We start from the raw sequence: 25,416 nt of genomic DNA, 5'->3' as shown, positions 1-25,416 counted from the left end.
CAATGTAAAATGCAGAAACGAACCAAAAGTGAAGGGACATCGTTACCAGTAAGCCTACCTGATATTCTAGGAGCGGATTTTTACAAGTTGGGTTCAGTTAACCCTAACATCAGTATACCAAAAAGTTGGCTATAATAAACTCTCGTCCGAATTTTGGTTCAGACATGAGTGTTCCGAAGAAAGCGACGGTGAGCAGCTCTCAGAGTATTTGCATGGATCACCGTCTCTTTCTGTCACGTTACTCGTTGTGTAGGCTTTGCAAAATTTTGGGCCAAACAGTCTCGAAGATTGTGGTGTTGTTATCATGCTCGCGTAGGTGAGACGAAGTGGGCAATAGCTTCCGTGGCACGTGAGGCCGTCGCAGCGCCGACGTGCGGAAGAGCCGAGGCACGGGTAGCCGCCTCTAGGTTTCGGTCATCAACCCGCGACTCTGCTGCTCATCCATCCCTCACATGCGCATGCCGCCAGTGCAGCGCGACAGGTAGCCAGCATGGTCCGCGAGGATCTCATAACATCGGCGGTGTCCTGTATGACCTCATCTGACCCTCGTGAAGTCAACGCTGACATGCCATAGTCCTCCAGGACCCGTCGGTCGCCAACGCCCCGGTTGAGAAGCGCATTGCCTTTCTGCAGTCGAAGAACCTCACACAAGAAGAGATTGACGTCTCGCTTGCGCGCGCCGCATCAGACGATCCGAGCCTGCCTGCGTCGCCACCACCGCAGTACTCGTCCCCGCCCAACAATGCATATCGCCCACCGCCTGCAGCCCCAGGGTATGGCGGCGGCTACCCTCCACAGTATTGGCCGCAGCAGCCGCCCCCAGAGTACGTACAGTGGTTATCAGTCTCGAATATCAGCTGACATGGATATAGACCACCGAAACGTGACTGGCGCGACTACTTCATCATGGCAACGGTCATGGGCGGCGTAGGCTACGGTCTCTACTTCACCGCAAAGCGCTACATCCTGCCCATCATCTCGCCCCCCACCGCCCCCCAACTCGAGCAAGACAAAGCCTCCGTCGACGAGTCCTTCAAGCGCGCCTTCGACCTGCTGGAGCAACTGAGCACCGACACCACAGCCCTCAAGGCCAGCGAAGAAGCACGCACCTTGCGCCTAGATAACACGCTCGGCGAAGTCGAGTCCGTGCTCTCGGCGCTCAAAGACAGCTCCAAGCGCCAGGGCGACGACAACCGCAGAATCGAAGACGACGTGCGAGGGCTGCGCGACCTGATCCCCAAGGCCCTCGACGCCCAGAAGGAGGCCACCGACAACCGACTCAAGGAACTCTCCACCGAGCTCAAGAGCCTCAAGACCCTCGTTGGGAACCGCATGAGCGCGCCTGCCCCCGCGCCCGTACCCCGCGCCCCCACCGCGCCCTACTACGGTATGCAGAGCCAGCAGGCACCGTCCCCCGCGCCCACAAACGGCACGAGCACGCCTGCTGCAGCGCCCCCGGCGCCCGCCGCGCAGCCTGCACCTGAATCCCAGCCCACCCCTGCGATGCCCGGCGGCGCGAGCACAGGCGCCGTCAACGGTAGTGCGCCGGCGTCCACCCCCGCAGACAAGCCCGTGCAGTCATGGCGCGGATCACAGGGTCGCGCTGCGATCCCGGCGTGGCAGATGGCCGCGGCGAAGAAGAGTGAGGAGGCGAAGAAGGATACGTCTGAGAGCGGCACTGTTGAGGCGAGCCCTAGCTCGTAGGCGACCTGGGGCGAGATGATAGGTGCGGCTGAGCCTAGGGAGGGGAAAATCGCCCGTGAGCGAAAACGACGGTGCATGCAGCTGGGGGCAAGCCTGGAGACGCCGGCTTGGGGGAAGAGAGACGGGAGACGAAGCAATCCCACTTGATCTGAGGGAGTGCAGTGTCTGAGACATGCTGTGACGATGCCTGTATCACTTAGGGGCGTTGGAAATGTAAATGTACACTCTTGCCATGCACAATATCTGCCCACCCCTCACGTGCGTCATGCTCACACCCACACACCCATTCCACCTCGCACCCCCCTCCCGTGTCTCCCTCCATCAAATCAATCACAAAACACCTCTACCGATCACCCTCATCCTTGCCCCTGCTCCTCCCGCTCCCCCTTCTCCTAACCCGCTCCCGCTCCCTGTCACGCTCGCTATCCATACCGGTCCCCAGCCCAGAATCCGTAAACACCGCCTGCTCAATCTTGGGCACCGGCTCCTCGAGCACGAAGTCGTCCTCCTCGTCATCCGCCTCCGCATCCTCCCTCAGCGGAATATCCTCCAGCCGCGGCTCGCTCGGCTCGTCCTTCGCCTTCTCCGACGCGGACACGTAGCGCAGCGGCGCGTGCCCCGAGAGCGAGGGGAACGTGTGCTCGGTGTCGCTGAGGGGCGTGCCGGGCTCGCTGTGACGGTCTTCCTTCTTGACCCCGGGTCTGGCTGCGTCGTCTGGCGAGGCGGAGGAGAACAGCAGCCCGACGACCCCCCACGTCACGACTACAACGCCCATCTCCGTGCCCCAGAACAGCGCCACGAAGAGCACCGCGCTGAGCAGCCGGTGCGTGTACATCAGCCAGCGCAGCCCCTCCAGCCGCGCCGTGATGCACACCCGCGCGCTGTACACTTCCAGCGGCGTCTTGCTGCGCAGTTCGAGGCGCAGCGAGGCCGGGACCGCGGTCGCGAAGGACGCCGATTCCAGCATGCTGATGTGCAGGGTCTCGCTCTCGGTGCCGAAGCCGGTGAGGTAGAGCGGCAGGCGCAGAAGTCGGTACAGGTGCTCGGTGGGCCAGGAGCGGTAGGTGAGGATTGCGGGGCGGCGGGAGTGTGCGAGGACGGGCGGCTTTGTCGCGGGTGCTGCGGTGGCTTCGGGGGACGAGGGGGTGGGCGCGTCGTCGTCCCAGCCGAGGATGCTTTTGATGCTCGACGAGGCGGAGGGCGAGGGGCCGCGCAGAGAGAGGTCGACCATCCAGTTTCCGGTCTGCAGGTTGGATCTGCTTCTCGGCACGACCATCTCCACGCTGACGTCGTACTTCTGGCGGTTCACCAATCCTTGGATTCCAGTGATGGCGTGCGGCCACTTCTGCGTTTCCTGGCCGAAGGCTCTGCTCGAGTCGCTGAACAGCGAGACAGGCGTGGTTCCATGGTCGAACTGTAGGTATACAGGTACCGAGATGCCGCGGATGGGGATGTAGGAGTAGTAAAACGACGTGTATGCGATCACGGCAAAGGCGAAGAGAATGCTCGAGGCCACGCAGAGGAGGAACGTGCGTAGATAGGTTCGGAGGAGAGGTGGAGAGGTCGCGACACGTAGAGGGAAGAGGAGTGCATTCTGAGAGCGTTTAGTGCGTGATCGTGTAAAAGCTTACAAAGCTGAAGGGACGTGAAGAAGATGTACCGTGGCAGTCTGAACAAGCGACTTCTGCTCGGTATGCTCGTCCTTCGAGTCGTCTCTGACCGACACCTCCATATTGTGGGGTGTTGTGACGGAATGTCGAGCATCACATGAAATCGACTAACTAGTGACGTCGGTGTTTCGCGAGCTGCGTACAGTGCAGCACGCTAATGCAGGTGCATCTTCACTGCCAAGGAGACACCACAACGATCCTGCAGGGACAACGAGAACGGGAGGCTTGTGCACGATTAATCTATTCGCGACAGACAAGCATGGCGCTCATGTCCTCACTCGCGCGGTGTCTCATGCATGTCGATCAGATTGCATAACACGACTCATTAACTACAGAACTATCGGCTTGATCCTACAGGAAAGCCAAAACCCTGCACCCCGAACGCCGAAGGAAACCCAGACAACCTACGACCCAACGCCCGGAAGTGATTCCTCAACCTCTAAGTCCCGCAGCTTGCCTGGCCGCAGATCTGAACGCCAGAGGAAGCAGAACCCGGCAGATCGTGAAAACATGTGGTATCATCCAGAACATCGTCTGTCTCGAAGAAGACGAATAAACGTACGGAAAGCAGGAAAGCTAGAGAGAGGACGCCCCAGAGGCTACATGAGAAGTGAAAAGAAAACAGACGAATCGCCCTGCCGCTAGAATTTGACCTCTTCCAACTTTTGATCGAGACCGTCACAGACGACCGTGCCGATGAACTTTTGGTAGATATGCAAACGCATCGGTCCATAGTAAAACAAGCCGGGGCAGAAAGGGAAATTGTCGTAGATATCGTAGCGTCGTTAGGACGTCTGGTTTAGGTGCCCGCACATCCTCCGTAGATCTTCCTCGTTTTTCTTTAGCTCTCCACGGTCTGACTCTGTGGTGTTTACGCTTTAGAAAAGGTGCCCATTCTCGGGGGTGGGCGGCGGGGCGCGGCCATCGAGCCATGCGACTTTCCGGCACTGGCAAGTGGTGAGACCTGCGACTTTGCCATCCTGTTCGACTTGGACCGCTTGCGAAGAGGGGTGATGAGAGCATCGGCAGACTTGCCAGATCGGACTGGACGCGAGGCAGCATTGCGGGCTGTGGGGTCAGAGGGCAGCGAAGCCACATCGCGGAAGCGGTTCTGGTTGTTGCGGAAAGCCGTGACGACGCCGCGGTCGAAGTGCTCGAGCATGACGTCCGATGTGGTCCTCTTGCGGGTGCCCGGTGTCTCTTCGGCCGGGGCTGCCGGGGCGGCATTGTTTTGAGAAGCACCTGGTGTGGTGGGCGCATCAGTCTCCTCGCCATCATCCTCCATGCCGCTGTTGTCAGAATCGTCGCCAAAGTCCATGAAGTCTCCAATGTCAAGATCGTCCTCGAAGTCCTCAGACTCGTAGTCATCCTCATCGAAACCTTCCATGCTGCCATTAGATCCAAGGCTGACAAAAGGATAGAATGCTTCCGGGGGTCCAATGTGGTCGTTGAAGAAGTATTCGTTGCCAGGGGCTGAGCCAAAGACACCAGTCAGCATGATGTCTGTGCTGTTGAGCGCGTTGTTCATGGCCTCAGCCTCGCTGTCTGAAACATTGGCGAATTGAGCAAGCGAGGCCCTGGGGCTGTTGTTGGCTGTGCTGCTTGTGCTGCTGTGGGTGCCGTTGATAGGGATCCATGGAATAGCCTGTGCACGGGGACGGTAAAATGTCACGGTCTTGGTAGCTCTGTTCGTGATAGCAATGGCTGCGTTTGACTCCTTGTGAATGAAGACTCCCCTCATCGGCGGAATCTGACGGCCTGTGGGACGGTTGCTTCGGGCGAAAGGCTTTGGCGTACCCGCTCTAGAGCCTGGTGCTGATTGCGGCTGTTGCAGCACGGACTTCTTCGTTACAGGGGTCTGGGGAGGTACGTCCGACCCGAAGTCTTCCTCATCAGTGGTGTCGCCCTCATCGGCTGCAGCAGGTTGTTAGTGACGGAAACAAATCTAAAGCAGGTCAATATCATACTTTCGTAGCCGCTAGAGCCGGCAGACGACTCGTTATCAGAGTCGTCAGCTTGTGTGATACGTCCTTCGTCGTGATTGAAATCCCAGAACGATGCATCGGACATGGGAGAGCCTACGTCGCCGTCTTCCTCATTCTCGGCTTCCAACAGCTGTGTCAAAATAGGGGGCAATTTGTCCTGTTCAAGGAACAGATCTGGAAACACACTGCTGTCAAGCTCTGAAGATTCAGACTCGGAGTCTTCTGATACTTGAACCTCGTCGTCAAAGCGGACACGCTTCGTCGAGCTGTCTGAGTACTTTCTCTTGGCAGCTGGCTCAGGAGACGCTGGAACAGCCTCTGGTTCGAAGAATTGAGCGAAACCATAGTCACCCAGACTAGTCAGATAAGACTCGCCGAGAGGCCCAGTGACATCAAAGATGTCATCACTAGCAGAGCTCTCGAGGCTGAGTCGACGGGCATCACGAATTTGGTTAAGGAGAGTAGTTGCTTGCTGCTCCTGCTCTCGGGTAATGAAGTTCTCTTCTTGCTGTTCAATCGCCTCCATGTCAAACTCATCGTCATCAGGAATCAGATTGACACCGCTGTAATCTTCATCGTCGCTGTCGATAGCGTGCTCATTTGTGTCACTCTCTTGGTAGGTTAGTAAGGGCTTGGGGCCCATGTTGCTAAGCTTTCTTGCCATCTTACGCCTGGGGAATACTTCTTGATCGATTGACTCGTCCCCAAAGAGAACTGATTTGCTTGAGAGATTGCTGAAGGTACGCTTCTTGTTCTGCATCAGCAATTGATTTACTGGGTGTTTGCTGGGAACAAGCCCAGTTCCATTAGAGGAAATCTCATCGTCGTCCTTGTCGGTCTCATCATCGTCGACGGGCTCTATGCGGATGGCAGGGCCTTTGCCCTTGCCCTTTCCTTTCCCACGACCCCGGTATGAGACAGGTATGTCGTCGTCAGTCTCGTCGTCATCTTGTAACGTGGCACTGTCGTCGTCTTCGTCTTCGTCAGACGCTTCTTCGCCGGTAGCTTGCCCGTCGCCACGTCCTTCAGTGGAGTGAAGGGTTTTCGGTGTGGAGGTCTTGCCCGTAGTTCGTTGGACGCTGTAGCGGGGCTGTGCGGTAGTGTCGGGGATAAGCTTGTGCTGCTGGTGCTTTCCACCGAGTTCGCCCGAGACCGTTCGAGGAGTTGCGATATGCGCCATGGTGAAGTGAAATCCTTTAGACTGGTGGAGGCTCGAGGGGGTGAAGGCGAAATCGAGGGGCGTCTGGAAGCGTCGGATAAGATGTAGTTTAGAGTGCCGGTGTTCGGAAAGTCGGGAGGAGTCAAAGCGTTACGTTTACTGCAGGTATGGTGTACTGGGTTGCTAGGCTCTTCAACTATGTAGAGACCTTGGCGGGTTCGTCGATGTTCGAGGGTTGAGCCGGCAGAACTGACAAATGCGGTATGTGTTCAGTGCAGGCCAGACGAATTATCAATGTTTGGAACGGCTGCGAGCAGAACGTGCTTCACGCAGTCGTGGGTATGTCGTCGTTGAGGTTGAGATATCCTGAGCTGGCTGAAGGGCCCGCAAACTTTCACGAGCCCTCCAGGGATTTAGCACTCAGCGATTGCCTGCGGCATTGTCTCGACGAAGATTGGTATTGATATGATGTTGAAAAGGTGTCTTTGGAAGTAATCCTGTACGACGTTGGTGTAGGCGGGGAGAGAAGGGCGGGCAGGAGCAGTCGACATTTTTTGGGCGGAGACTGCAAGCGCCAAGCGGCTAGCGGTGAGGAACGACCGGGGGGTCCAACACTCTGGTCGGGAAAGAGCGACCAACCCACATGTGATGACTCCCCTGTGCATCAAGCGGCCGCAAGACTCACACTGCAGGCTTGAGCAAGACCAGCGCTCTCATTGACCCAGAGCCTGTAGGCAACCACTTCATCGGTGTCACCCCATCGATTTAAGCGTCAGAGACTGATCGCACCGTGAACAAGGCGCTGCGCAGCTCGTGTGCCCACTGCAGGAATGCCCCACAGCAGCCAAACCTTGGACTGCAGAAAACACGCAGCGATGAGGCAACGGGGCTACGAAAGAGTATCAGGTCCGGAAGTGCGGGCTCCCATTGGCCAGCACAGAAACACAAAGCCGACGAACAAGCATCCTTGCAGCGAACACCAGCCTGCATAGATTGCCTTGCTGACCTGCTGTGCGGTGCACTCCGTCAGCAACCGTGCCTTCATCACATCTGAACATCCTCAATATCGCGGCCACCGCAGATCATGTTGTTTACCCGTCTTGCGCAAGCACGGCATCGATGATCAGCCCCTCTATCTGCCCTGACGTCGATGTTCTGCCCCTCCACCCCGGCCAAATCAATATGCACCGGACTGCTGGCGCCGCGTGGAAAAGGCGGTCTGCGGTGAAAACGTAGCCGCTGCAAAGTGTACAGCTGCGGCCCGTCGCTTGCTGCTTGTGCGACGCGAGGATAAAGACCTTGCAATCAGTGCGTGTCTTTCACGTCGAAATCCAAAGATGATACCTTATCATTTCCCCTCTTCTCACTGTCCCATGGTTGGGCGAATTGAGTACGTAAAGAGCATAATCGTCTCCCGACTTCCTCAGAGCACTGACAACGAGGCTGGGGCTTTTCCTCTTGCGGCCATACGATGCAAGCCGTTGGTGGATCTTTGAAAAAGTGGTCCCTCAGCCTGTGATTCGATTCTTCTCCCCGAGCCCGCTCCTGATCTTCAGACGTCCTGCATACAGTCGGCTTTTGATTGGTCAGTAGACTTTTACATACATCTGGGGCAAGCAAGCCTATTTGTTGATCGTGCGTCAGAGCAAGCATTTGCCGCGAACGACCGGGATCGCTAGTACAAAATTTCCATTCCAATGGCCACAATTTTGCGCTTTGGCTGCATGATGATGCTGAAATAGAGCCAGAGAGTCAGTGTCGCGCAAGCACGGCGGGCTGGGGGCATTGACAGGTGTCGTGATACAAGTGGAGAAAGGCAGTGGAGACACATGCGCGTAAACGCCGTCAGGGACTGCAAATCAGTGTTCATTTCGGAGGGCGTCTCATCAAGATCACCACGTGCACTTCGGAGAGGGAGAATGTTCAAGAAGGAAGGTGGTCAAGTGTCTGGGGTTGGGCGTTACGCAATTGGTATGTTAGAATTTGGCGCGCTACGTGCAAGATGCCGTTACAGACCGTGCTCTGCGGCAGTAGTCTGCCCAATGGCAGAGCGGCGTTGAGGAGCCTCAAGCTCGGCAAGATTTGCAAGGCTACCCAGATCACGAGCTATGTCCTCGTAGTCGTAGCCCAGGTGGTACAGAAAACGAGCCGCCCATCGGAGCGTATCGCGCGCTTGGTCACGCGCAGAGGCGGACATCTCTTTTCTTTCCTGGCTCCACTGCTCCACTTCGCCTTGGACCTTCCGTAAGATGGCCCAGATCGTCTGACGGTTCGGGAGAATTCGTCCCTTCAAGACGAGCGCGACACCCGAGTCTTGGACGATCTCTATGTTGTCAGGGAAGTCTGCGATCTCTTCACTCCTTCCAAATCGGAATTGAGGCATAGTTGGCACTCCTCCGGGAGCTCTGAATGATTCGAACAACCTCCCCGGCTTGTAGCACCATTGATCGACGAGCTCCTTTCCTTTCACGCTATCAAATCGGTCAAGAACCCCACCGAGAATCTGGTTGAAGTTGTCCACGGAAAGTCTGATGCTCTGTCGGGAGGAAACGTTGAGAAATTGAGAGCAGTATGACTTCCATGTCTCATCGACTGTGGAGAGTATAGCAAGCGTGCAGTTCAGCTCATTTCGTACCGTACTGAGAATCAAATGCTCCCATTCGAAAAGCATTCCCGAGAATGCCTTTTTTGCTGCAGCATCCTCCTTCGCGGAGCCTCCAGAAGCTCGTAGGAGTTCGGCCGCGAAGGTGGTCAGGATGCTCGGGCGCGGTATCCATGTTGATAGATTTACAGCATGCTTCTGCATGTTTCGAATTGCATCCCACCGGCGAAGTCTGACTTGACTACGAAACAATGCTGTCAGCAGCTCATTGGGCATACGCGTCTGGTTGGTATTCGGATCGAGATAGCCGGACCGCTTCACTATGTCCAGCACGATGTCATTCTCTCCTGCAAGAGTGCCGAAACGAACGAGTGATGCTGCTATGTTTCGATGAACGTATAAGCCACGACCAATCAGTGGGCCATCGAGATCTTTCGAAAAGACAAACCAGCGCCCGAGTTCGTACATCTCCGAATCAGTTGCGAGGTCCAACAGCCTGGCGAGCAATGGCACAGGCAAATTCGTGTCAAAGGACGGGAACTCGATCGGCGCCGTGCGGCTGGTGAAAGGCTCAGCCTGCCGCAGTGACATAGTGCTCATAGTTTCGAAGAATTGCTGCAGCGACTTCTGCTTGTTGTTGTCTGCATGCTGCTGGAGCATGTTAAAGGATTCCATTGTGCGTCTGGTGTCTCCAATGTTGATGAATGCCCTCATAGCCCGATGAAGTAGGCTGAGAGGGGCCGCGGTAGGTTCAAAAAAGTATGGAACCTCATCATCAGCTGCGGGTGAAGCATTGGCCGAGCCAACTTCTGTACCAAACTCAGCAGCGAGATTGAACAGGCGAAGTAGAAGCTCTGGACGCTTTTCTGGGTCGAAACCACCTGACTCCAGAAGCCGTGTAATAACTGAATCCCAAGCCATTGAGCCTAAACTCAGATTGTTCGCCTCGAGGAATATCTTCATATGCTTTATGTGGTCAATCACTGTTTCCGGACTTGTGCCCCGCGCGCCTACACCCAAGCGCATGTCGTTGATGAGGGCATCGATGAAAGCCGTTACAACCTCGCTGCTGATGGTCCTACGCGTACGGGCACGATCCTCAGCACCCGCTGCTGTATCTCCCCGCATTGGGAAGAGTTTCCATCCCTCGGATGCTGAGGGCAGGCGCTGCTGATCAGCTTCCAGGATCTCTCTCCAACTGATCAGTCCCCAGGTACGGTCGCCCTGTCTGGCGGCCAGCTTCTCGAGGATCGCGATACCATCTACGGTCCAGCCACCATGTAAGCATGACCATAGGACGAGCTCCAACCAGAGCTCAGGAGCAATTTCCGTAATCTCCACCCTGTATCGAGAGCCGGGAATCTCGTGGCCGAGAAAGTACGAGGCTTTCGCGCCGTCTTTGGCAACCTTGACAGCAGCTTCGTGCGCTCTCCATGACGCATCTGACAAAGCTGTCAAGATTTTCGAGGACAGCATGTGTAGTGTTGGCGGCTGTTGCAAGGCATGCTTGTTCTGCGGACGAAATGCATACACTGAATCTGGCATGAACCCAATGTGATGTAAATGCGCAATGATTTCAAGAACATGGGGCATGACCGGATCCTGCCCATGCTTGTCCTGCTCGGTAGCAGCGAGTATCAGCGTGCCTAAACTTCTCCATAGCTGGCCCAGAGCCCGCTTAACGATGAGATGTCGCAGATTGATTGTGTCCGGAGACTTCGTCAGGTCGTCCAAGGATGTCTGAAGCTTTCGTCGTGGACGTGTTCTTCCGACGTCCAGAGGGCTGTTAGTCAAATCATGCAAAGATCGAGCCCCAGATTCGACCAGCCAGGTGGCGTTTGCAGAAGGATTCCACCATGCTGCGGGTTCATCTAATCGCTTTCCACCCTCTGCAAGCTTCTTCGCTATCCAGACTGCCGCCCGCCAGCGCCCCTCTACCAATCCAAGATGACTGAGCAAGTCGTGAGAGGCTTCCTGAGCCTTGTTGATAACTACGGATAAGTCGAGTGGTGTCACCGTGGCGGAGACGTCTGGCGTATCAATTTTTGTACGTCGTATGTCGATGGGAAAGAAAGGCTCCAGGGCTGAAAGCCATCGCTTGATATCGTCACGAGCATCGGGAGAGGGTACTGGTATGCGACCTTCGATAGGCGAGCTGCTGACTTTGGGTGGATGGATATAGACAAACGGATCCTTCGGTCGGTCTGCGGTCGCAGGAGGTGTGGCGCTCTGCTGTTTTGATCGACGTTTGCCGGACGAGAGGGGGCGTTTGGAGGTTCGAGATAGCGCTGGAACGAGAAATGCGGAGACAGAATGGGACGTAGCAGGGCCGCAGTTAGACGGACGAAAGGCCTGTGTCAGGGCGCTGCGAAAGCATGTGTGCGCAGTGCTCATTGAGGGGACGGCAGCCGGAACGGTGGAAGTAGACGTGAGGGCATTCGTGCTGGTGTTGGTTGTACTTTTTCCATCCATGACGCCGACGAATCGCGGTCCAGCCGCCCGCCGTAGCAAGCGCGTCCGTACCGCGTCTGCAGCCTGACCTAACATCTGCCTGGGAGCACGGCAGATTCAACAACAACCTTTTGTCTGCTATTTAACTCAACGCTGCGTCTTTTCGCGTTTTCAAACTTCAGCTCACTTCCCCTGGTTTTTTTCTCTTCACCTCGTTCCTTTTCAGCACAAAAGAACGCGTATCAACAGCTTAGCTGCATCTGACGCACCAGCAACCACACCTCGATTGCAAAGATGGGCGTCTACCGAGTGGAAGCTTCACCAAACAACCGTAAGCAACGAGATTCTTCAGCTGCTGCATTCGGGCGCGTGACTTATGTTCTAACTTTCAATCTAGGTGCTGGCTGCATTAACAAGGAGTGCAAGGATCAAGCAACAAAGATCACAAAGGGCGAACTGCGTTATGCTATTCAGGTGACTATCAAGGACCACCAGTCATGGCAGTATAAACACTGGTATATATCTTTCCCGACTCTGTTCGCCTCATCATGCTAACGTCAACAGGGGCTGTGTCACACCCAAGCAGATCGAGAACCTGATCGAATCATCTGGCGGCGACACAGAAATGGTCGATGGGTACGACGAGCTTCCTGAGGAGTACCAAGAGAAGATTGACTATGCTCTTGAGAACCATCATGTGCACGATGACGACTGGAACGGCGTGAGTTCACTGAAATCAGCAGGCTCCAACGCGCATTCATTGGCTGACTACTATAGGACGTCGAGGCGAACCGAGATGGTCGCTCTGGTATGCGTCTTACTAAGGCTGAACTGAAAAAGAAGGCGAAGGAGGCCGCGAAAGATTCTGATGGCGAAGAAAAGCCCAAGAAGAAGCGCGGCAAGAAGGCTCAAGTTGACGACGACGAAGATGAGGAAGAGAAGCCCGCACCAAAGAAGAAGGGTGCCAAAGCTGCCAAGAAGGAGACGAGCGAGGCTGAAGACAAGCCTGCTCCTAAGAAGCGTGGCCGACCAGTCAAAAAGGAGGCCGAGGACGAAGATGAGGCTCCTGCGCCGAAAAAGGCACGCGCTACTCGTGGCAAGAAGATCGAGTACAAAGAGGAAGAGGATGACGAGGATGACGCTCCGCCAAAGAAGAAGAGTAAGCCCAAGGCCACGGCCAAGGCTAAAAAGGCTGCGGTCGAGAGTGAAGACGAGGCTGAGCCTGAGCTTGAGACCGAGGAGGACGCTGTGGTCGAAGACGAAGAAGAAGAGGAGGAAGCCCCCAAGCCGAAGCGCGGCAAGAAGGCTGCTGCGAACGGCGCCGCCAAGGCACCGCAGAAGAGGTACGCAGCGATAACAAGCCAGACTAGACGCATGCTAATCCTTGTGCAGGGGCAGGAAGAAGGCTGTTGCCAACGACGAGTAGATGTATTGAGTCGCGTCATGCATCACGTCCCTATCACATATTATGTTAATCGCTCAGCCGGCGTTGCATGTCATACTTGAGCAGCGATTATGTACAGCTTATACCCTTTCCGCGAGAGTTAGCAATGGATACTGATCAGTGAACGAGTCTTACCTACGTTCGCATTGTATCGTTGGTGAGCCACATGAGTGCTAACGTGGTGCTCTGCGTCGTGTCTTAGTCTATGTCAGCATCCAGACACTGTCAGGTCTGGTATACATGTTCAAGAAAGAACGACGAGAAGGGTACATTGTAGAAGCAAATTTCCGCTTTTGATCATGCTAATTCTACAAAGCTCCTGAGGAGATCTTCTACGGCTGACCGGGCCATACGGCATCAGCAATGCTCCTCACGAGCTGCAGCTTCTTCCGCATGTCCTCGTAGCCCAGCGAGTTGCCCTCCGCGTGCGACGCGAATCCGCACTGCGGGCTGACACAGCACTGCTGGAGAGCATCCTCGTGCGACTGGCCGGTGCCCTTTGCAATCCAGTCCGCCGCCTGGTTGACGCGAGCAATCATGTCCTCCTTGCTCTCGAGCTCGGGGAACTTGGATGTGATCACACCGAGAACGACGTTCTTGTTCTTGGGGAGATGCGCGAGCGGCTCGAAGCCTCCGGCGCGGGGTGTGTCGTACTCGAGGTAGTATGTGTCGACGTCGAGATCCTAGTAGGTTAGCAATAGTCTCTTTTCTGGGTTCGTGGGTTTGCAAACCTGGAACAGCTTTTTGGCGATGTTGTCGTAGGCGCCTTCTGAGAAGTGACGGCTGCCTACGTAGTTGCCTCTGCACAGATGGATGCCGAGATGCATATCCGCGGGGCGCTCAAAACACTTGTTGTAGAACTTCACGTATGAATCGAACATCTCATCGGCGGTCTTGTCGTTTTCCTTGTCGGCAGCCCAGCCCTCCAACATGTCCTTCGAGCAGAAGTACGCGAGGTTGGGGTCATCGATCTGGATGTTCCTGATCCCCTGCGAGTGCAGGATCTTGAGCTCCTCTTGGTATGCCTTCGCCACATCCTCGAAGTATTCCTCGTCGCCTGCATACACCTCCTTGGGGAAGCTGCGTCCATTCAGGTAACGGAAGTGGTACCAGCTGGGGGAGATCAGGGTGATCTTGATGTTCTTCCACTCGCTCTCAGGGAGCAGGCTCTTCATGAGATCGACCTCGTACTGGTTGCTCGACTTTCCAGGGTGGCTGATCTTGTCGACGCAGACAGTGACGTGGTTGGGGACCTCCTTGGCTTCCATGAAGGACTTGACATCAGGTGCGTAGGGACGGAAAATGCCAGCATCGTAGCCCTTCAGCACACCAAGCTGAAGCTCCTTCATACCGTTCAGGGTCTCGAAGAAAGTGCCCCAGAACATGTGCCTTGCTACAGTTAGCTGGGAACATGATCCCACAGAGCCGCGTGACTGACCTGGTGTACTCTCCGCTGGAGACAACCTTCAGGCCACAATCTTGCTGGAACTTCACGACCTCTGCGACTGCCTTCTTCTCCAAAGGAGCCAGCTCGTCGGCCTGCGCTCTGCCAGCAGCTACATCGTATCGCTTCTGAACAAGCTCCTGTGGTCTGAGAAGAGAGCCGACATGCTCGGCGCGGAAAGGTGGACTACTTTTAGGGGACGACATTCTCAATTGCAGTTTCAGTGTAAAAATGTAAGAAAAGAGGAGAAGTGAGATGCCCCTCTTCTAGACTGGAGGCCCCGCAGATGCACCCTGAATCGAAGCTCATCTTGGCCCGTGGAGCGCTTCAGCCTTGACGCTCGAGCTCGGGTGCCGCACTCGGGTAAAGAGAAGGGAGACCTTCGATTGGAAGGCGACACCGCAACGGCGCTGTGGGATGTGGGAGCCGCAGGTCTGACGGCGAGCTATGGTGGGGCCTCGACTTCATGAGCTTCGCCCCACATTCCCAGTCCGTCAGACCTTCGATGTTCACAGCAGGTTGCTGATCGACGCGCAAAGAGCTGAATCAGCTTGACAAGATACGGGCTCTTTGTCGCTAGGCATCCCATCCACCTTCCACAGCGACGACGCTCTTGTACCACAGACAACAACTGAAGATGCGCTTGTTCCTCTGCTGCGGCGTCTACGTACACGTCCCTTTCACGGGCAAGAAAGAGGAGCCTACACACATACCTGGCACCGCTGCACATGAGCTGAAACAGCCAACTGCCATAGATCCCAGGACAGGCCGGGCCCGAGACTTGAAAGGGTGAATGTGAAGTTCAACGCCACCGATGACGATAACATATTCGTTTCGCGGATATAACGCCGATTGCATGGGCGCTCCAGTAAGCAACGAATGAATGGCCTGTGTTATCCGCGGCGAAGCATTAACACCGATAGAGCTACCCCGCTAAGTGGGATGTAGCGAGCATACAAATGTCGCAACATCTCGCCATTTCAATCTGTAAACATCTGCTAAGACAGAGTTAAAAACTCCTCGAGCCTCTCCACACACAGTCACCTCAATTCGATTACCACAGAAACTCACAATGACTCGTGTTCTGCTTACTGGAGCAAGTGGCTTCATCGCTGCACACACTCTTGACATCCTCCTGGAGCGGGGCCACTCCGTCGTTGGCACAGTTCGCTCGCAAGAGAAGGCCGACAAGATCAAAGCGCAATATAACGGGAAATATGCGGATAAACTGAGCTTTGCGATTGTGCATGACATCGCCCAAGACGGTGCTTTTGATGAGGCCGTCAAGTCAGACCCCCCCTTCGAGGCGGTCCTCCACACTGCCAGTCCGTTCCACTTCAACGTCACCGACGTACAAAAGGTCAGCTTATTCCGTATGATCATGAACAAGATGACTGTTGCTGACCAAGACAGGACCTCATTGACCCCGCAGTAATCGGAACGAGCGGTATCCTCAAGTCAATTAAGAAAAATGCACCCTCGGTCAAACGCGTCGTCATCACATCCTCATTCGCTGCCATCATACAAGCCGACAAGGGATTTTGGCCTGGCCACACCTATTCAGAGGATGACTGGAACCCGATCACGGCTGAGGAGGCGACCGAGAACCCCATGCTGGGCTACCGGGCAAGCAAAACCTTTGCCGAGAAGGCTGCCTGGGAGTTCCTTGAGAAGGAGAAGCCTAACTTTACTATCGCTACTATCAATCCTCCGATGGTGTTCGGACCCATCGCGCACGCCCTTGACAGCCTCGACAACCTCAACACGTCAAACGAGCGCATCCGCAACGCTTGTCAGGGCAAATTTAAGGACGAAATCCCTCCTTCTGGGGTCCACCTGTGGGTTGATGTCAGGTCTTGCGCGCAGGCACATGTCGCCGCTTTCGAAAAGGCCGAGGCTGCGAACAAGCGTTTCTTCGTGACAGCTGGCTACTTCTCGAACAAAGAGATCACCCAAATCATCAAGAAGAACTTCCCAGAGTTCAAGGACTTGCCGAGCGACTCGACGCCTGGCGGTGACTACCCCGAGGGCACACCGGACAAGGGCCTGTACACATACAACAACAAGCGCTCGATTGACATCCTGGGCTTGGACTACATCCCTCTGGAGAAGTCGATTGTTGACTCGGTCAAGTCGTTCCAGGCCAAGGGATTGTAGAGTTGTGTGTCATGGCTAGAGTTGGCAATACACAAACGCGTATATGATGGCGGGCGCACCAAGCTAAGCTCCGTGACAGTCTCCAGGAGCAGTATCCTGGTCCGTTCACTGTCGAATATATGATTGTAGCCAAGTTCACAGCACAGGGTTCGGGAAGCGTGATTTGGATACACATAACATTGATAGACTGTAAGCTACGTCTAAATAATGGAGGTTCGCAGTAACATCATGGGTAATCTATGACAATTGTCAGCGCATGTCGCCATACTTTGTGTGAAGAATAGCAAGTTGCGAAAAGTGATCAGATTGTTGAGCTTGATATTTGTTTGAACTTCATCGTCGTTGACTCGGAAGTTATAGTTTGAAGGAGTGGATCATCATAAAATAGGAGGGAGAAAGCCGGCTGGACTTACGTGAGCAACAGGTAACACGCGCGATCGCTCTAGAATATGAGGATGCGCGCGTGCTATACGTACGACCTCACACGTGGTGATGGACGTAGTTTTGCGACTTGCATTGCGAATGCAATTTTCGAGACAAGACCACCGTGATCTAGCAACAGGGTGATTGCGCAAGGAGTCCCGGGGCGACATTCCTGCAGGACACTGGGTGCACGAGAGACAGGCGGCGCTCATCCATTCGTGTGTTGTGAGGGAGAAGACGAACGACGGGAGAAAAAGTACTTTCGTACTTAGGCACGCACGGAGGATTCTCGGACCGATGCTGGTCGATGCTGCCCCACCAGGCGTCGCCAACAAGCAAGACGGGAAGCCTTTTGACTGTGCCCAAACAAGCCCAACGTTTACAACAGCAACATTCGCCCTTCAGCCTTTGTGCGCGACTCCAACAACGCTTCCTCCCACATCTCCCCGCTTCAAGCCCCAAATCCAGCAAAATGTGTATGTTTGCAACTACCCCGCACTGCGCACGCCATGAGACTGACGCAAGAAGCTTTCGAAGAAGTCGGCAGTACGTATATCGCGGAACCACGGCACGAATCGCGCCCGATTAGATGAGCGCGTGCACCATATCTCGGACTGCAGCTGATCTCCACTACAGAGCAGTTTGTCGAGTACTACTACAAGACTTTCGATGAGAACCGCGCTGCTCTCGCCCCGCTTTACGTACGCGCATCAGACTCGCGACCAACGGAATACAGAGGCTGATATATTCCGGACAGCGCGACCACTCCATGCTTACGTTCGAGGCCTCTGGCATCCTCGGCGCACCGGCTATTGTTGAGAAGCTCCAGGTGAAGCTCCCGCCAGGCTGAGGGTCGACCCATACTGACTCTTCCAGAACTTGCCCTTCCAGCAGGTCCAGCACCGCACCGACACTCTCGATGCCCAGCCTTCCGGCCAGACCGGCGTTCTCGTCCTGGTGACCGGCGCACTCCTCGTACGTCTGCCACTCAGTATTGAGGGATTCGACTAACAACCCCAGGTCGAGGGGTCAGAGAGGCCCATGAGCTTCACCCAGGCATTCAACCTCCAGCAGGAGAACGGAAGCTACTACGTCCTCAACGATGTCTTCCGCCTTGTATACCCTGCCGCATAGCCTCCAAGTCTTGCGGTCCGAGACGATTGACGATGACATTTGGATTTCTGGAGCATTTTCGCGACGGCAGGATGGGGGCAGTGGAGGAACAGTTGCTTTACACGGGCTGTGCATCACAGCGCATTGGAAAGCGTTGTCGTCAAGGCAGGGGACTACCGGCGATATGTAAATCCGCTAGATTGGCTGCAATGCATGTGCATTTGATCACATCCGTCTTTCTCCAGCTCTCGGCTCGTCCCGCGCAAATATCCGCTCCCAAAAGCCATATCCGAGGCTTTTCCGGTCATGTGACGGAGGATGAGCGTTTAGCCGCCCCGCGCTCACTTGCCGAAGCTCGAGAGCTCGAACATCACCGCCATGGCATCCGGTCGCGGCGGTCTTCAAACTTTCTCTCCGCCCGCTGCTCTGATCTTCTTCACTTTCTCTTCTGTACCACCAAAAGTGTCTTGAATACCCAATCTAATTGTTAGCGTTTCCTTGCCTACACAATGGCATTCGTTCAGAAAGGTCTCAAGAACATTCTCCAGAAGAACCCCAACGATGTGGTCATTCTCTCTGCACTGCGAACCCCGGTAACAAGGGCAAAGAAGGGAGGCCTGCGCGATGCTTACGACCATGAGCTGCTTGGTGCTGTACGTTGTATCAAATGTGCCTGTTGACCAATTCTAATATTGCTATAGGTCTTGAAAGCCACCATCCAGAAGTTTCCCAACCTCGATCCTGCAAAGATAGATGATGTCTGTGTCGGCACAGTGCTGGCTGAGCTCGGTGGCTCCAAAGCCGGCCGCATGGCCGCCAACCACGTCGGCATTCCCACAACAACGTCATTCAGCACTGTAAACCGTGCCTGCGCCTCTGGTCTCTCCGCTATAACCTCGATCGCACACTCAATTGCCGTTGGACAAATCGACGTCGGTATCGCAGGTGGCATGGAGAGCATGACACGCAACTACGGCACACGCGCCATCCCCGTCGAGCTCTGGCCCGAGATGAAAGACAGCCCCGTCAAGGACGCCCGCGAGTGCATCATGAACATGGGCCTCACCTCCGAGAACGTCGCCGCGCGCTACAACGTCTCGCGCGCCGACCAGGACGCCTTCGCCGCCGAGTCCCAGCACCGCGCCGCCAAAGCCCAGGCCGCGGGCAACTTCGACGCCGAAATCGTCCCCGTCACAACCCGCTGGATCGAGCCCGAGGCCCCCGACGCCGCCAAGCAGGTCACCGTCACCAAAGACGACGGCATCCGCGCCACCACCACCGTCGAGAAGCTCGCCGCCATGAAACCCGCGTTCAAGAGCGACGGCACCAGCACCGCCGGCAACTCCAGCCAGGTCTCCGACGGCGCCAGCGCAGCCCTCCTCATGCGGCGCTCCGTCGCAGCCGAGCTCGGCCTCTCCTCCCACATCATCGGCAAATGGGCCGGCACGCAGGTCGTCGGCTGCGCGCCCGACGAAATGGGCGTCGGCCCCGCGCTCGCGATCCCCAAGCTGCTGGACTACACGGGCGTCAGCACCGCCGAGGTCGACGTGTGGGAGATCAACGAGGCGTTTGCGTCGCAGGCGCTGCACTGCATTCGCGCGCTGGGGCTGGCGGACAGCATGGACAAGATCAATCCGAACGGCGGTGCGATTGCACTCGGGCACCCGCTGGGCGCGACGTCCGGGCGCATGCTGGCGACGATGCTGAGCGAGATGGGGCGCGGGGGGCAGCAGGTGGGTGTCATGAGCAAGTGTATTGGGACGGGGATGGGGATGGCGAGTATGTTTGTCCGGGAGTAGGGGTGTGGGGGACGAAAAGAAAAGTAAAATAACCTGTGCAATATACCAAGTGTTCTATTCATGTCTGTCGTCGCTTTTGGGGGTATCTCGTGCATCCTGAACTCCGACCGTATGCAATGTGTCGCGTGAGGCTAGATGTCCTCGCTCTTGCCTTTGCCCTTCTTCTTTTTGCTGCGCTCCGCAAGCAGCTCGTCGAGGTAGCTTGTTGGTTTCGCTCTGCTCTTCTTGACACGCTTTTTCGGCTTGAGTTCGACATCATCGTCCGACTCCTCCTTTGGCGCCGGGCTTTCTTGGACATCTATACTGTCCGGCTTTTCAGTCTCAGCACTCTTCGACTTCTCAGCCTCAAAACTCGTCAACTTCTCAGCCTCAACACTCGTCAACTTGGGCTTCGGTTTGGCAACACTGCCTCTCTGTCTTTTCGATGCAATCAGCGCGGCTCTGCCCTCCTCTTCGTCTTCGCTCTCCTCAGGTTTCGTCTCTTCTTTCTTCTGCTGCCATGCCGGCTGCTGGCGCGCACTTGCTCGCTCTGCTTCCTGCTTCGCGGCCAGATGGGCTTTGGCGCGCTTTTTACCAATCAACTGCTCCAGCAGCTTGTCGTTTGTTGTTGGTGCTCGCCGTGTGAAGCTGCCATCGGCTATGTCCTTGGGAATTGCTGAGCCAACGCCGAGTCTGCACTGGATTAGACACTTCACACACACATGAGACGCGCAACGCACCTGTCGTGCCCAAAGTCGGACTGCTTGAGGTCGGCATCGTCGTCTTGTGGCTCCGAAACGTGACTTGCGGGCGTGGGCGTTGGTTCAGCGCCCATCCATGACGAGAGCAGACTTGAGCTTTTGGCGTTCATCAGACTGAACTTGTTGCCCAGCACATCGTCGAAATTGGCCTTCTTCGCCATGGTGGAGCAGCTCTTGCCTGTCCCTTGTTTAACCGCAGCCCAGCGCGCAGTTCTGCATGAGGCAACCTCCCGGCCGGGCTCGAGAAATTTACGGGTTGGAACTGGACTTGCTGCACCGTCCGTGCGGCTGCGCTAAGAGACAGCACCGCGAACCTTGAGGCATAGCAACAGCCCAGCTCCATCACCTCCTCTCACACCCAGAGCCGAGCCTGCGTGTCCTCCATACCGACACCATGTACAACCTTGCCCGCGCCAGTCGGCCCATGGCCAGCGCCGTCCGCGCCGCCTACGTGAGTGCGACCGCGCAGCGGCCAACAGCCTCTGCCGCCAGCTTGCAGTGCAATTGAGCAGGAGTCGCTGACCCGCGCCAGACACCGCTGAGGCAGTCCGCTGTCCAGCAGAGGCGCTGCCTGTCCATCCACGAATACCGCTCCGCCGCGCTGCTCGAGTCGGTACGACGCCCCGTCCGCGCAACAGGCGCAAGCTAACGCAGCTGCAGTACGGCATCGGCGTGCCCAAGGGCGGTGTCGCGACCAACGCGGCCGAGGCCGAGAAGATCGCCAAGGAGATCGGTACGTGCTGGAGGGCGTGTGGTGCTGGGGCAGAGCTAATGCGCGCGCAGGCGGTGACGATGCCGTGATCAAGGCCCAGGTCCTCGCGGGAGGCCGTGGCAAGGGCACCTTCGACAACGGCTTCAAGGGCGGCGTCCGCGTCGTCTACTCGTACGCTCTCCGTGCTCCCGCTGCGACACGTGCTAACACCAGCGCAGGCCTCGCGAAGCCGCGATCCTCGCCGACCAGATGATCGGCCACAAGCTCATCACCAAGCAGACCGGAGCCGCGGGTCGTCTCTGCAACGCCGTCTACATTGTCGAGCGCAAGTTCGCGCGCCGCGAGTTCTACCTCGCCATCCTCATGGACCGCGCCTCGCAGGGCCCCGTCATCGTCGCCTCGTCGCAGGGCGGCATGGACATCGAGGCTGTTGCCAAGGAGCACCCCGAGGCCATCATCACCACCCCCATTGACATCCACGTTGGTGTCACCGACGAGATCGCCCGCACCATCGCCACCGAGCTTGGTTTCTCCGAGCAGTGCATCGAGGACGCCAAGAACACCATCCAGAACCTCTACAAGGTCTTCAACGAGCGCGACGCCACCCAGATCGAGATCAACCCCCTGTCCGAGACCACCGACCACCAGGTCCTCGCCATGGACGCCAAGCTCGGCTTCGACGACAACGCCGACTTCCGCCAGAAGGAGGTCTTCGAGTGGCGCGACATCACCCAGGAGGACGCCGACGAGGTCAAGGCCGCCAAGGTGGGCCTGAACTTCATCAAGCTCGACGGCGACATCGGCTGCCTGGTCAACGGTGCCGGCCTCGCCATGGCCACCATGGACATCATCAAGCTCAACGGCGGCACACCCGCCAACTTCCTCGACGTCGGCGGCGGCGCCACCCCCGAGGCCATCCGCCAGGCCTTCGACCTCATCACCTCCGACCCCAAGGTCACCGCCATCTTCGTCAACATCTTCGGCGGCATCGTCCGCTGCGACGCCATCGCCAAGGGCCTCATCCAGGTCGTCGAGAGCATGAACCTCAAGACCCCCGTCATCGCGCGTCTGCAGGGCACCAACATGGAGGCCGCGCACAAGCTGGTAAGTCCCGGAATACACATCTCACTCCGCCGTTTGAAGAAACACGTTTGAAGAAACTATCGCTAACCACGCCCCCAGCTCAACGACTCCGGCCTGAAAATCTTCTCCATCGACGACCTCCAGGCCGCGGCCGAGAAGTCGGTCCAGTTCTCAAAGGTCGTCAAGATGGCGCGCGACATCGACGTCGGCGTCGAGTTCACCCTCGGTATTTAGGCCCGTTGTCTTATCCCCCGTGCCATCTACCCCCGTACCTCTACCCCGTACCTACTCCTCCTCCTCCTGACCGACCTGCTCTGCTGGCTTGCTTTGGCCCGCTGCTCTTTGGCCCGCGGGCTCTTGGACCCGCCGGTTAGTGTCGTTGTATAGTCTGTTACCCCCATGTATACCGTGTTAGAATCCGTAAGCTGCTGAGAGCGGGGCGCGGTATTAAATGCATCATGTTCAAAGTCTCTGGATTTGTGTGGTCTTACTGTGCGTTGGTCGGCGCTGTGTTGCGTTGCTTGCTCGGCGTTGCTGTGCGTTGCTGTGCGTTGCTTGCTCGGCGTTGCCTGCGTTGCCTGCGTTGCCTGCGTTGCCTGCGCTGCCCTGTCCTGCGTCGCCCGATCCTGCATTGCATTGCCCTGCACTGCATCGCATTCCGTCCCTCTCACCATCCACCATCCACCAAGCCACTGCTCGCTCGATTGAGTCGCTGGCTGACCTTTCGCTGACTGGTACTAGGACTCTAGGGGTTTGATGGGGTGTGTGGTACTTCGGAGAAGGATGAAAAAAGGATGAGTAGGATGATGGATGGAAAGGAAGATGAGTAGGAGGATGGGAGGATGGAGGGATGGATGGAGGGTGAAGAGATGGATGGAGGAGGCTGTCACTTTCTTTCGCCCGTGGGTATGGTTTCCTAGTCGTTTCCTTGGGGTTCCCTGGCTGATTCTTGGCTATTTCCTAGCGACAACGTTTCCGAGCGTCCACACTTCGATGTATTTCCTCTTTGGGTTATGGTTTTGGGTCGTGTGTCTTTTGGCCATGTCTTAGGGTCATACGTCTTTCGACCGCGTTTCTTTCGGGTGTGCTTCTTTCCATTCAGTCTAAGGGTGACACAGCAGGGAGGAAGGCAGAGTATATAAGCGGAAGACACTAGATTCGACTGTGAATACATCAGCAGCACTCCGCACTCCACACTCCCATCATAAGAGGTATCCGCGCTTCCGGTGTAGGTTTCGACACGAGAGGAGAGCGGCGGCATATAGTGGTTTGTTTTTCCTTTTTGCGCAGGGCCATGGCTTGGGTGTATGTACAGTCCAACACGGTCTCGTGGCGTTTTCTTTGCGGGTGGTGCTCGTCATATGAGCGATAGATGTTGATTTCGGCGAGAGGAGGGAGGAGCAGCATGTGGATGGCATTGATTGTTTTTCGGAGGGCGGGAGTGGAGTTTGCGTGTAAGCGGATCAGCCCTTCTGCACGTTCCCATGCTAGTTTTCTGATAGTGATTCCGGATATGTTGTCTTTATTGGTCTGTTTCGACAAGAGGAGGGACAGGCGGCATATAGTGTTTGTTTGGTACATTTCAAGGGAGGGGCATGGGTAAGGTGTGTGCACAGCAACAGCACGTTCTCATGGTAATTATTTGCGAAAGATGCTGGACATCTTATCGATACAGGTTACTTTCGGCAAGAGGAGAGAGAACCAGCATGCAGACGGCGCGTGAGTTTTTTCGAAGAGTCATGGCTTGTTTGCAGCATACTTTAAGTGAGTCTTTTTGCGTAAGCAACAAGACGGGGAGTGTCGATGATCCAGCAGTAGTTCGCGTTCTTATGACAGTCTTCTGCTGGTGGGTACTGGACATTTTTTTACCGTCAGAATTGTTTTGGACGAGTGGAGAGAGCGGCGGCATGAACATGATGTGTTCTAGCTTTCGGGGGGCTGTGGGTTGAGTATACGGGCAGCACGCCACGTTCCCATAGTTTTCTGTAGGAAATTGGTGGACATGCGCTCGACAATGGGTTTTTTGGAAGAGAGAGACGGCATACAGCGCTGGCTATCTGATTTTAGGGCGACATGGGGTTGATGCTTGATTTTCTTGAGTCTTTCTATGGGTCTTTCAATGGGTATCCCAGGGGGGTTTCCCAGTGCATCTTTCGACGAGAACAGAGAAAGGCGACATGCCTTGGGTCTTCTTGCTTTTTCCAGGATCATTAGGCTGGCATTGGTCTGAGTTTTTCATTGCGTTTTTGCACAAGTCTTTCAGTAAGTCTCTCGAGGTGATATGCAGCACATGATGCGCTGCTCGCCCACCAGACACACACATATCCAAAGTCGTACGAAGCTTAGGCAGCTTACAGGTTTTCACACCAAGTACAAACAGAGTGTGTAGTGGTTTGGATTGAAGTTGCTGTGCGGTGCAGAACACGCACTGGCAGATGAGAAATATCGACATATCCCAGCCAAAGCAGATGTTGATGTATGGAAGCCGAGCTCAGGCAGGGACATAGTTTTCTTGTCCACAATATTTCAGTGATGTGCGACGTCCCTCCCACGCTTTGCCGCACACCAGATATGACCGTTCGGTTCCACGGTCGCGCACGTTAAACTCCTCGCTGCTTTTTCAGAACCACAGGCATATATTTCTTTCTAGTTTGGTAGAGAAGGGATCACACGCTCCAGCCACTCTGGTTGTCTTCATGTGAACCTCAGGCTTTGGCACAAGCATGCCTTGTCATTTCTTCCTATTTTGGTGGTGTGCAAAGTTATTCCCATGTGCTCCGCATGCGCAATAAAATCTGTTGATTTTACGACCACGCATGTATCGATCATGGCCCTCTTATTCAGAACCATGGAGGGAGTGTCAGTTTCTTGTGAGGGAGAAGGGAGCAGCATGTTATAGCAGGCGGGTGTTATAAGGTGGAAGCACGAAG

The 25,416-nt window shown here is 55.9% G+C and overlaps 11 protein-coding genes across 11 annotated transcripts; 6 read left to right on the top strand and 5 right to left on the bottom strand.

The window, feature by feature from the left end:
* Positions 1-426: 426 nt before the first annotated feature.
* Positions 427-1,952, top strand: C7974DRAFT_427327 (peroxisomal membrane anchor protein). Its single transcript, XM_046144559.1, has 3 exons — positions 427-527; positions 575-824; positions 873-1,952. Exons 1-3 carry the CDS (start codon positions 491-493, stop codon positions 1,702-1,704), a joined length of 1,119 nt encoding a protein of 372 aa, XP_045993128.1. The 5' UTR covers positions 427-490; the 3' UTR covers positions 1,705-1,952.
* Positions 1,953-1,956: 4 nt separating this feature from the next.
* C7974DRAFT_401606 (putative adipose-regulatory protein-domain-containing protein) lies at positions 1,957-3,452 on the bottom strand. Its single transcript, XM_046142621.1, has 2 exons — positions 3,365-3,452; positions 1,957-3,298 (listed from the first exon to the last, which is right to left on the bottom strand). The coding sequence occupies exons 1-2, from the start codon at positions 3,434-3,436 to the stop codon at positions 2,048-2,050; spliced, it is 1,323 nt and encodes a 440-aa protein (XP_045993127.1). The 5' UTR covers positions 3,437-3,452; the 3' UTR covers positions 1,957-2,047.
* A 680-nt stretch (positions 3,453-4,132) lies between these two features.
* On the bottom strand, positions 4,133-6,735 carry C7974DRAFT_43072 (uncharacterized protein). Its single transcript, XM_046144722.1, has 2 exons — positions 5,342-6,735; positions 4,133-5,288 (listed from the first exon to the last, which is right to left on the bottom strand). The coding sequence occupies exons 1-2, from the start codon at positions 6,537-6,539 to the stop codon at positions 4,246-4,248; spliced, it is 2,241 nt and encodes a 746-aa protein (XP_045993126.1). The 5' UTR covers positions 6,540-6,735; the 3' UTR covers positions 4,133-4,245.
* A 1,791-nt stretch (positions 6,736-8,526) lies between these two features.
* C7974DRAFT_318938 (uncharacterized protein) lies at positions 8,527-11,514 on the bottom strand (the record flags this gene model as incomplete). The annotated part of the gene is made up of 1 exon (XM_046138679.1): positions 8,527-11,514. The coding sequence occupies one exon, from the start codon at positions 11,512-11,514 to the stop codon at positions 8,527-8,529; it is 2,988 nt and encodes a 995-aa protein (XP_045993125.1).
* Positions 11,515-11,865: 351 nt separating this feature from the next.
* On the top strand, positions 11,866-12,997 carry C7974DRAFT_416467 (poly polymerase and DNA-ligase Zn-finger region-domain-containing protein; the record flags this gene model as incomplete). The annotated part of the gene is made up of 5 exons (XM_046143985.1): positions 11,866-11,902; positions 11,969-12,086; positions 12,136-12,292; positions 12,349-12,914; positions 12,964-12,997. 5 exons carry the CDS (start codon positions 11,866-11,868, stop codon positions 12,995-12,997), a joined length of 912 nt encoding a protein of 303 aa, XP_045993124.1.
* A 237-nt stretch (positions 12,998-13,234) lies between these two features.
* On the bottom strand, positions 13,235-14,881 carry C7974DRAFT_43037 (methionine synthase-like protein). The gene is made up of 3 exons (XM_046144694.1): positions 14,454-14,881; positions 13,747-14,404; positions 13,235-13,698 (listed from the first exon to the last, which is right to left on the bottom strand). The coding sequence occupies exons 1-3, from the start codon at positions 14,663-14,665 to the stop codon at positions 13,348-13,350; spliced, it is 1,221 nt and encodes a 406-aa protein (XP_045993123.1). The 5' UTR covers positions 14,666-14,881; the 3' UTR covers positions 13,235-13,347.
* Positions 14,882-15,389: 508 nt separating this feature from the next.
* C7974DRAFT_43021 (uncharacterized protein) lies at positions 15,390-16,805 on the top strand. Its single transcript, XM_046144682.1, has 2 exons — positions 15,390-15,819; positions 15,873-16,805. The coding sequence occupies exons 1-2, from the start codon at positions 15,532-15,534 to the stop codon at positions 16,614-16,616; spliced, it is 1,032 nt and encodes a 343-aa protein (XP_045993122.1). The 5' UTR covers positions 15,390-15,531; the 3' UTR covers positions 16,617-16,805.
* Positions 16,806-17,389: 584 nt separating this feature from the next.
* C7974DRAFT_401593 (uncharacterized protein) lies at positions 17,390-18,391 on the top strand. Its single transcript, XM_046142620.1, has 6 exons — positions 17,390-17,515; positions 17,568-17,585; positions 17,676-17,740; positions 17,797-17,868; positions 17,916-18,014; positions 18,060-18,391. The coding sequence occupies exons 1-6, from the start codon at positions 17,512-17,514 to the stop codon at positions 18,171-18,173; spliced, it is 372 nt and encodes a 123-aa protein (XP_045993121.1). The 5' UTR covers positions 17,390-17,511; the 3' UTR covers positions 18,174-18,391.
* Positions 18,392-18,396: 5 nt separating this feature from the next.
* On the top strand, positions 18,397-20,163 carry C7974DRAFT_42842 (3-ketoacyl-CoA thiolase B). The gene is made up of 2 exons (XM_046144596.1): positions 18,397-18,805; positions 18,854-20,163. The coding sequence occupies exons 1-2, from the start codon at positions 18,662-18,664 to the stop codon at positions 19,949-19,951; spliced, it is 1,242 nt and encodes a 413-aa protein (XP_045993120.1). The 5' UTR covers positions 18,397-18,661; the 3' UTR covers positions 19,952-20,163.
* Positions 20,083-20,852, bottom strand: C7974DRAFT_416462 (uncharacterized protein; the record flags this gene model as incomplete). Its single annotated transcript, XM_046143984.1, has 2 exons — positions 20,083-20,623; positions 20,671-20,852. 2 exons carry the CDS (start codon positions 20,850-20,852, stop codon positions 20,083-20,085), a joined length of 723 nt encoding a protein of 240 aa, XP_045993119.1.
* Positions 20,853-20,934: 82 nt separating this feature from the next.
* Positions 20,935-23,676, top strand: C7974DRAFT_401586 (uncharacterized protein). The gene is made up of 7 exons (XM_046142619.1): positions 20,935-21,142; positions 21,224-21,304; positions 21,352-21,424; positions 21,475-21,574; positions 21,622-22,507; positions 22,586-22,712; positions 23,228-23,676. Exons 1-7 carry the CDS (start codon positions 21,086-21,088, stop codon positions 23,233-23,235), a joined length of 1,332 nt encoding a protein of 443 aa, XP_045993118.1. The 5' UTR covers positions 20,935-21,085; the 3' UTR covers positions 23,236-23,676.
* The last annotated feature ends 1,740 nt before the right edge of the window (positions 23,677-25,416 follow it).

This window comes from Boeremia exigua, assembly GCF_020726555.1.
Source record: "Boeremia exigua strain MPI-SDFR-AT-0100 chromosome Unknown C7974scaffold_11, whole genome shotgun sequence".
NCBI classification, from domain to species: domain Eukaryota; kingdom Fungi; phylum Ascomycota; class Dothideomycetes; order Pleosporales; family Didymellaceae; genus Boeremia; species Boeremia exigua.
Note: the sequence above shows the minus strand (reverse complement) of the source record. Positions and strands in the feature narration are given on the sequence as shown.

What these genes read in the sequence shown, in the direction of transcription:
- C7974DRAFT_427327 (XM_046144559.1), top strand. Translation starts at nt 491, where the DNA reads ATGGTCCGCGAGGATCTCATAACATCGGCGGTGTCCT. An exon ending in CATAACATCGGCGGTGTCCT is followed by an intron (nt 528 to 574) that starts GTATGACCTCAT and finishes GACATGCCATAG; the next exon opens with TCCTCCAGGACCCGTCGGTC. An exon ending in CCGCAGCAGCCGCCCCCAGA is followed by an intron (nt 825 to 872) that starts GTACGTACAGTG and finishes ACATGGATATAG; the next exon opens with ACCACCGAAACGTGACTGGC.
- C7974DRAFT_401606 (XM_046142621.1), bottom strand. Translation starts at nt 3,436, where the DNA reads ATGGAGGTGTCGGTCAGAGACGACTCGAAGGACGAGCATACCGAGCAG. An exon ending in CGCTTGTTCAGACTGCCACG is followed by an intron (nt 3,299 to 3,364) that starts GTACATCTTCTT and finishes AAACGCTCTCAG; the next exon opens with AATGCACTCCTCTTCCCTCT.
- C7974DRAFT_43072 (XM_046144722.1), bottom strand. Translation starts at nt 6,539, where the DNA reads ATGGCGCATATCGCAACTCCTCGAACGGTCTCGGGCGAACTCGGTGGA. An exon ending in CGGCTCTAGCGGCTACGAAA is followed by an intron (nt 5,289 to 5,341) that starts GTATGATATTGA and finishes AACCTGCTGCAG; the next exon opens with CCGATGAGGGCGACACCACT.
- C7974DRAFT_43037 (XM_046144694.1), bottom strand. Translation starts at nt 14,665, where the DNA reads ATGTCGTCCCCTAAAAGTAGTCCACCTTTCCGCGCCGAGCATGTCGGC. An exon ending in TCCAGCGGAGAGTACACCAG is followed by an intron (nt 14,405 to 14,453) that starts GTCAGTCACGCG and finishes AACTGTAGCAAG; the next exon opens with GCACATGTTCTGGGGCACTT. An exon ending in TCGCCAAAAAGCTGTTCCAG is followed by an intron (nt 13,699 to 13,746) that starts GTTTGCAAACCC and finishes CTAACCTACTAG; the next exon opens with GATCTCGACGTCGACACATA.
- C7974DRAFT_43021 (XM_046144682.1), top strand. Translation starts at nt 15,532, where the DNA reads ATGACTCGTGTTCTGCTTACTGGAGCAAGTGGCTTCATCGCTGCACAC. An exon ending in ACGTCACCGACGTACAAAAG is followed by an intron (nt 15,820 to 15,872) that starts GTCAGCTTATTC and finishes TGACCAAGACAG; the next exon opens with GACCTCATTGACCCCGCAGT.
- C7974DRAFT_401593 (XM_046142620.1), top strand. An exon ending in CTATTGTTGAGAAGCTCCAG is followed by an intron (nt 17,869 to 17,915) that starts GTGAAGCTCCCG and finishes TGACTCTTCCAG; the next exon opens with AACTTGCCCTTCCAGCAGGT. An exon ending in TGGTGACCGGCGCACTCCTC is followed by an intron (nt 18,015 to 18,059) that starts GTACGTCTGCCA and finishes TAACAACCCCAG; the next exon opens with GTCGAGGGGTCAGAGAGGCC.
- C7974DRAFT_42842 (XM_046144596.1), top strand. Translation starts at nt 18,662, where the DNA reads ATGGCATTCGTTCAGAAAGGTCTCAAGAACATTCTCCAGAAGAACCCC. An exon ending in ACCATGAGCTGCTTGGTGCT is followed by an intron (nt 18,806 to 18,853) that starts GTACGTTGTATC and finishes ATATTGCTATAG; the next exon opens with GTCTTGAAAGCCACCATCCA.
- C7974DRAFT_401586 (XM_046142619.1), top strand. Translation starts at nt 21,086, where the DNA reads ATGTACAACCTTGCCCGCGCCAGTCGGCCCATGGCCAGCGCCGTCCGC. An exon ending in GCGCCGTCCGCGCCGCCTAC is followed by an intron (nt 21,143 to 21,223) that starts GTGAGTGCGACC and finishes GACCCGCGCCAG; the next exon opens with ACACCGCTGAGGCAGTCCGC. An exon ending in GAAGATCGCCAAGGAGATCG is followed by an intron (nt 21,425 to 21,474) that starts GTACGTGCTGGA and finishes ATGCGCGCGCAG; the next exon opens with GCGGTGACGATGCCGTGATC.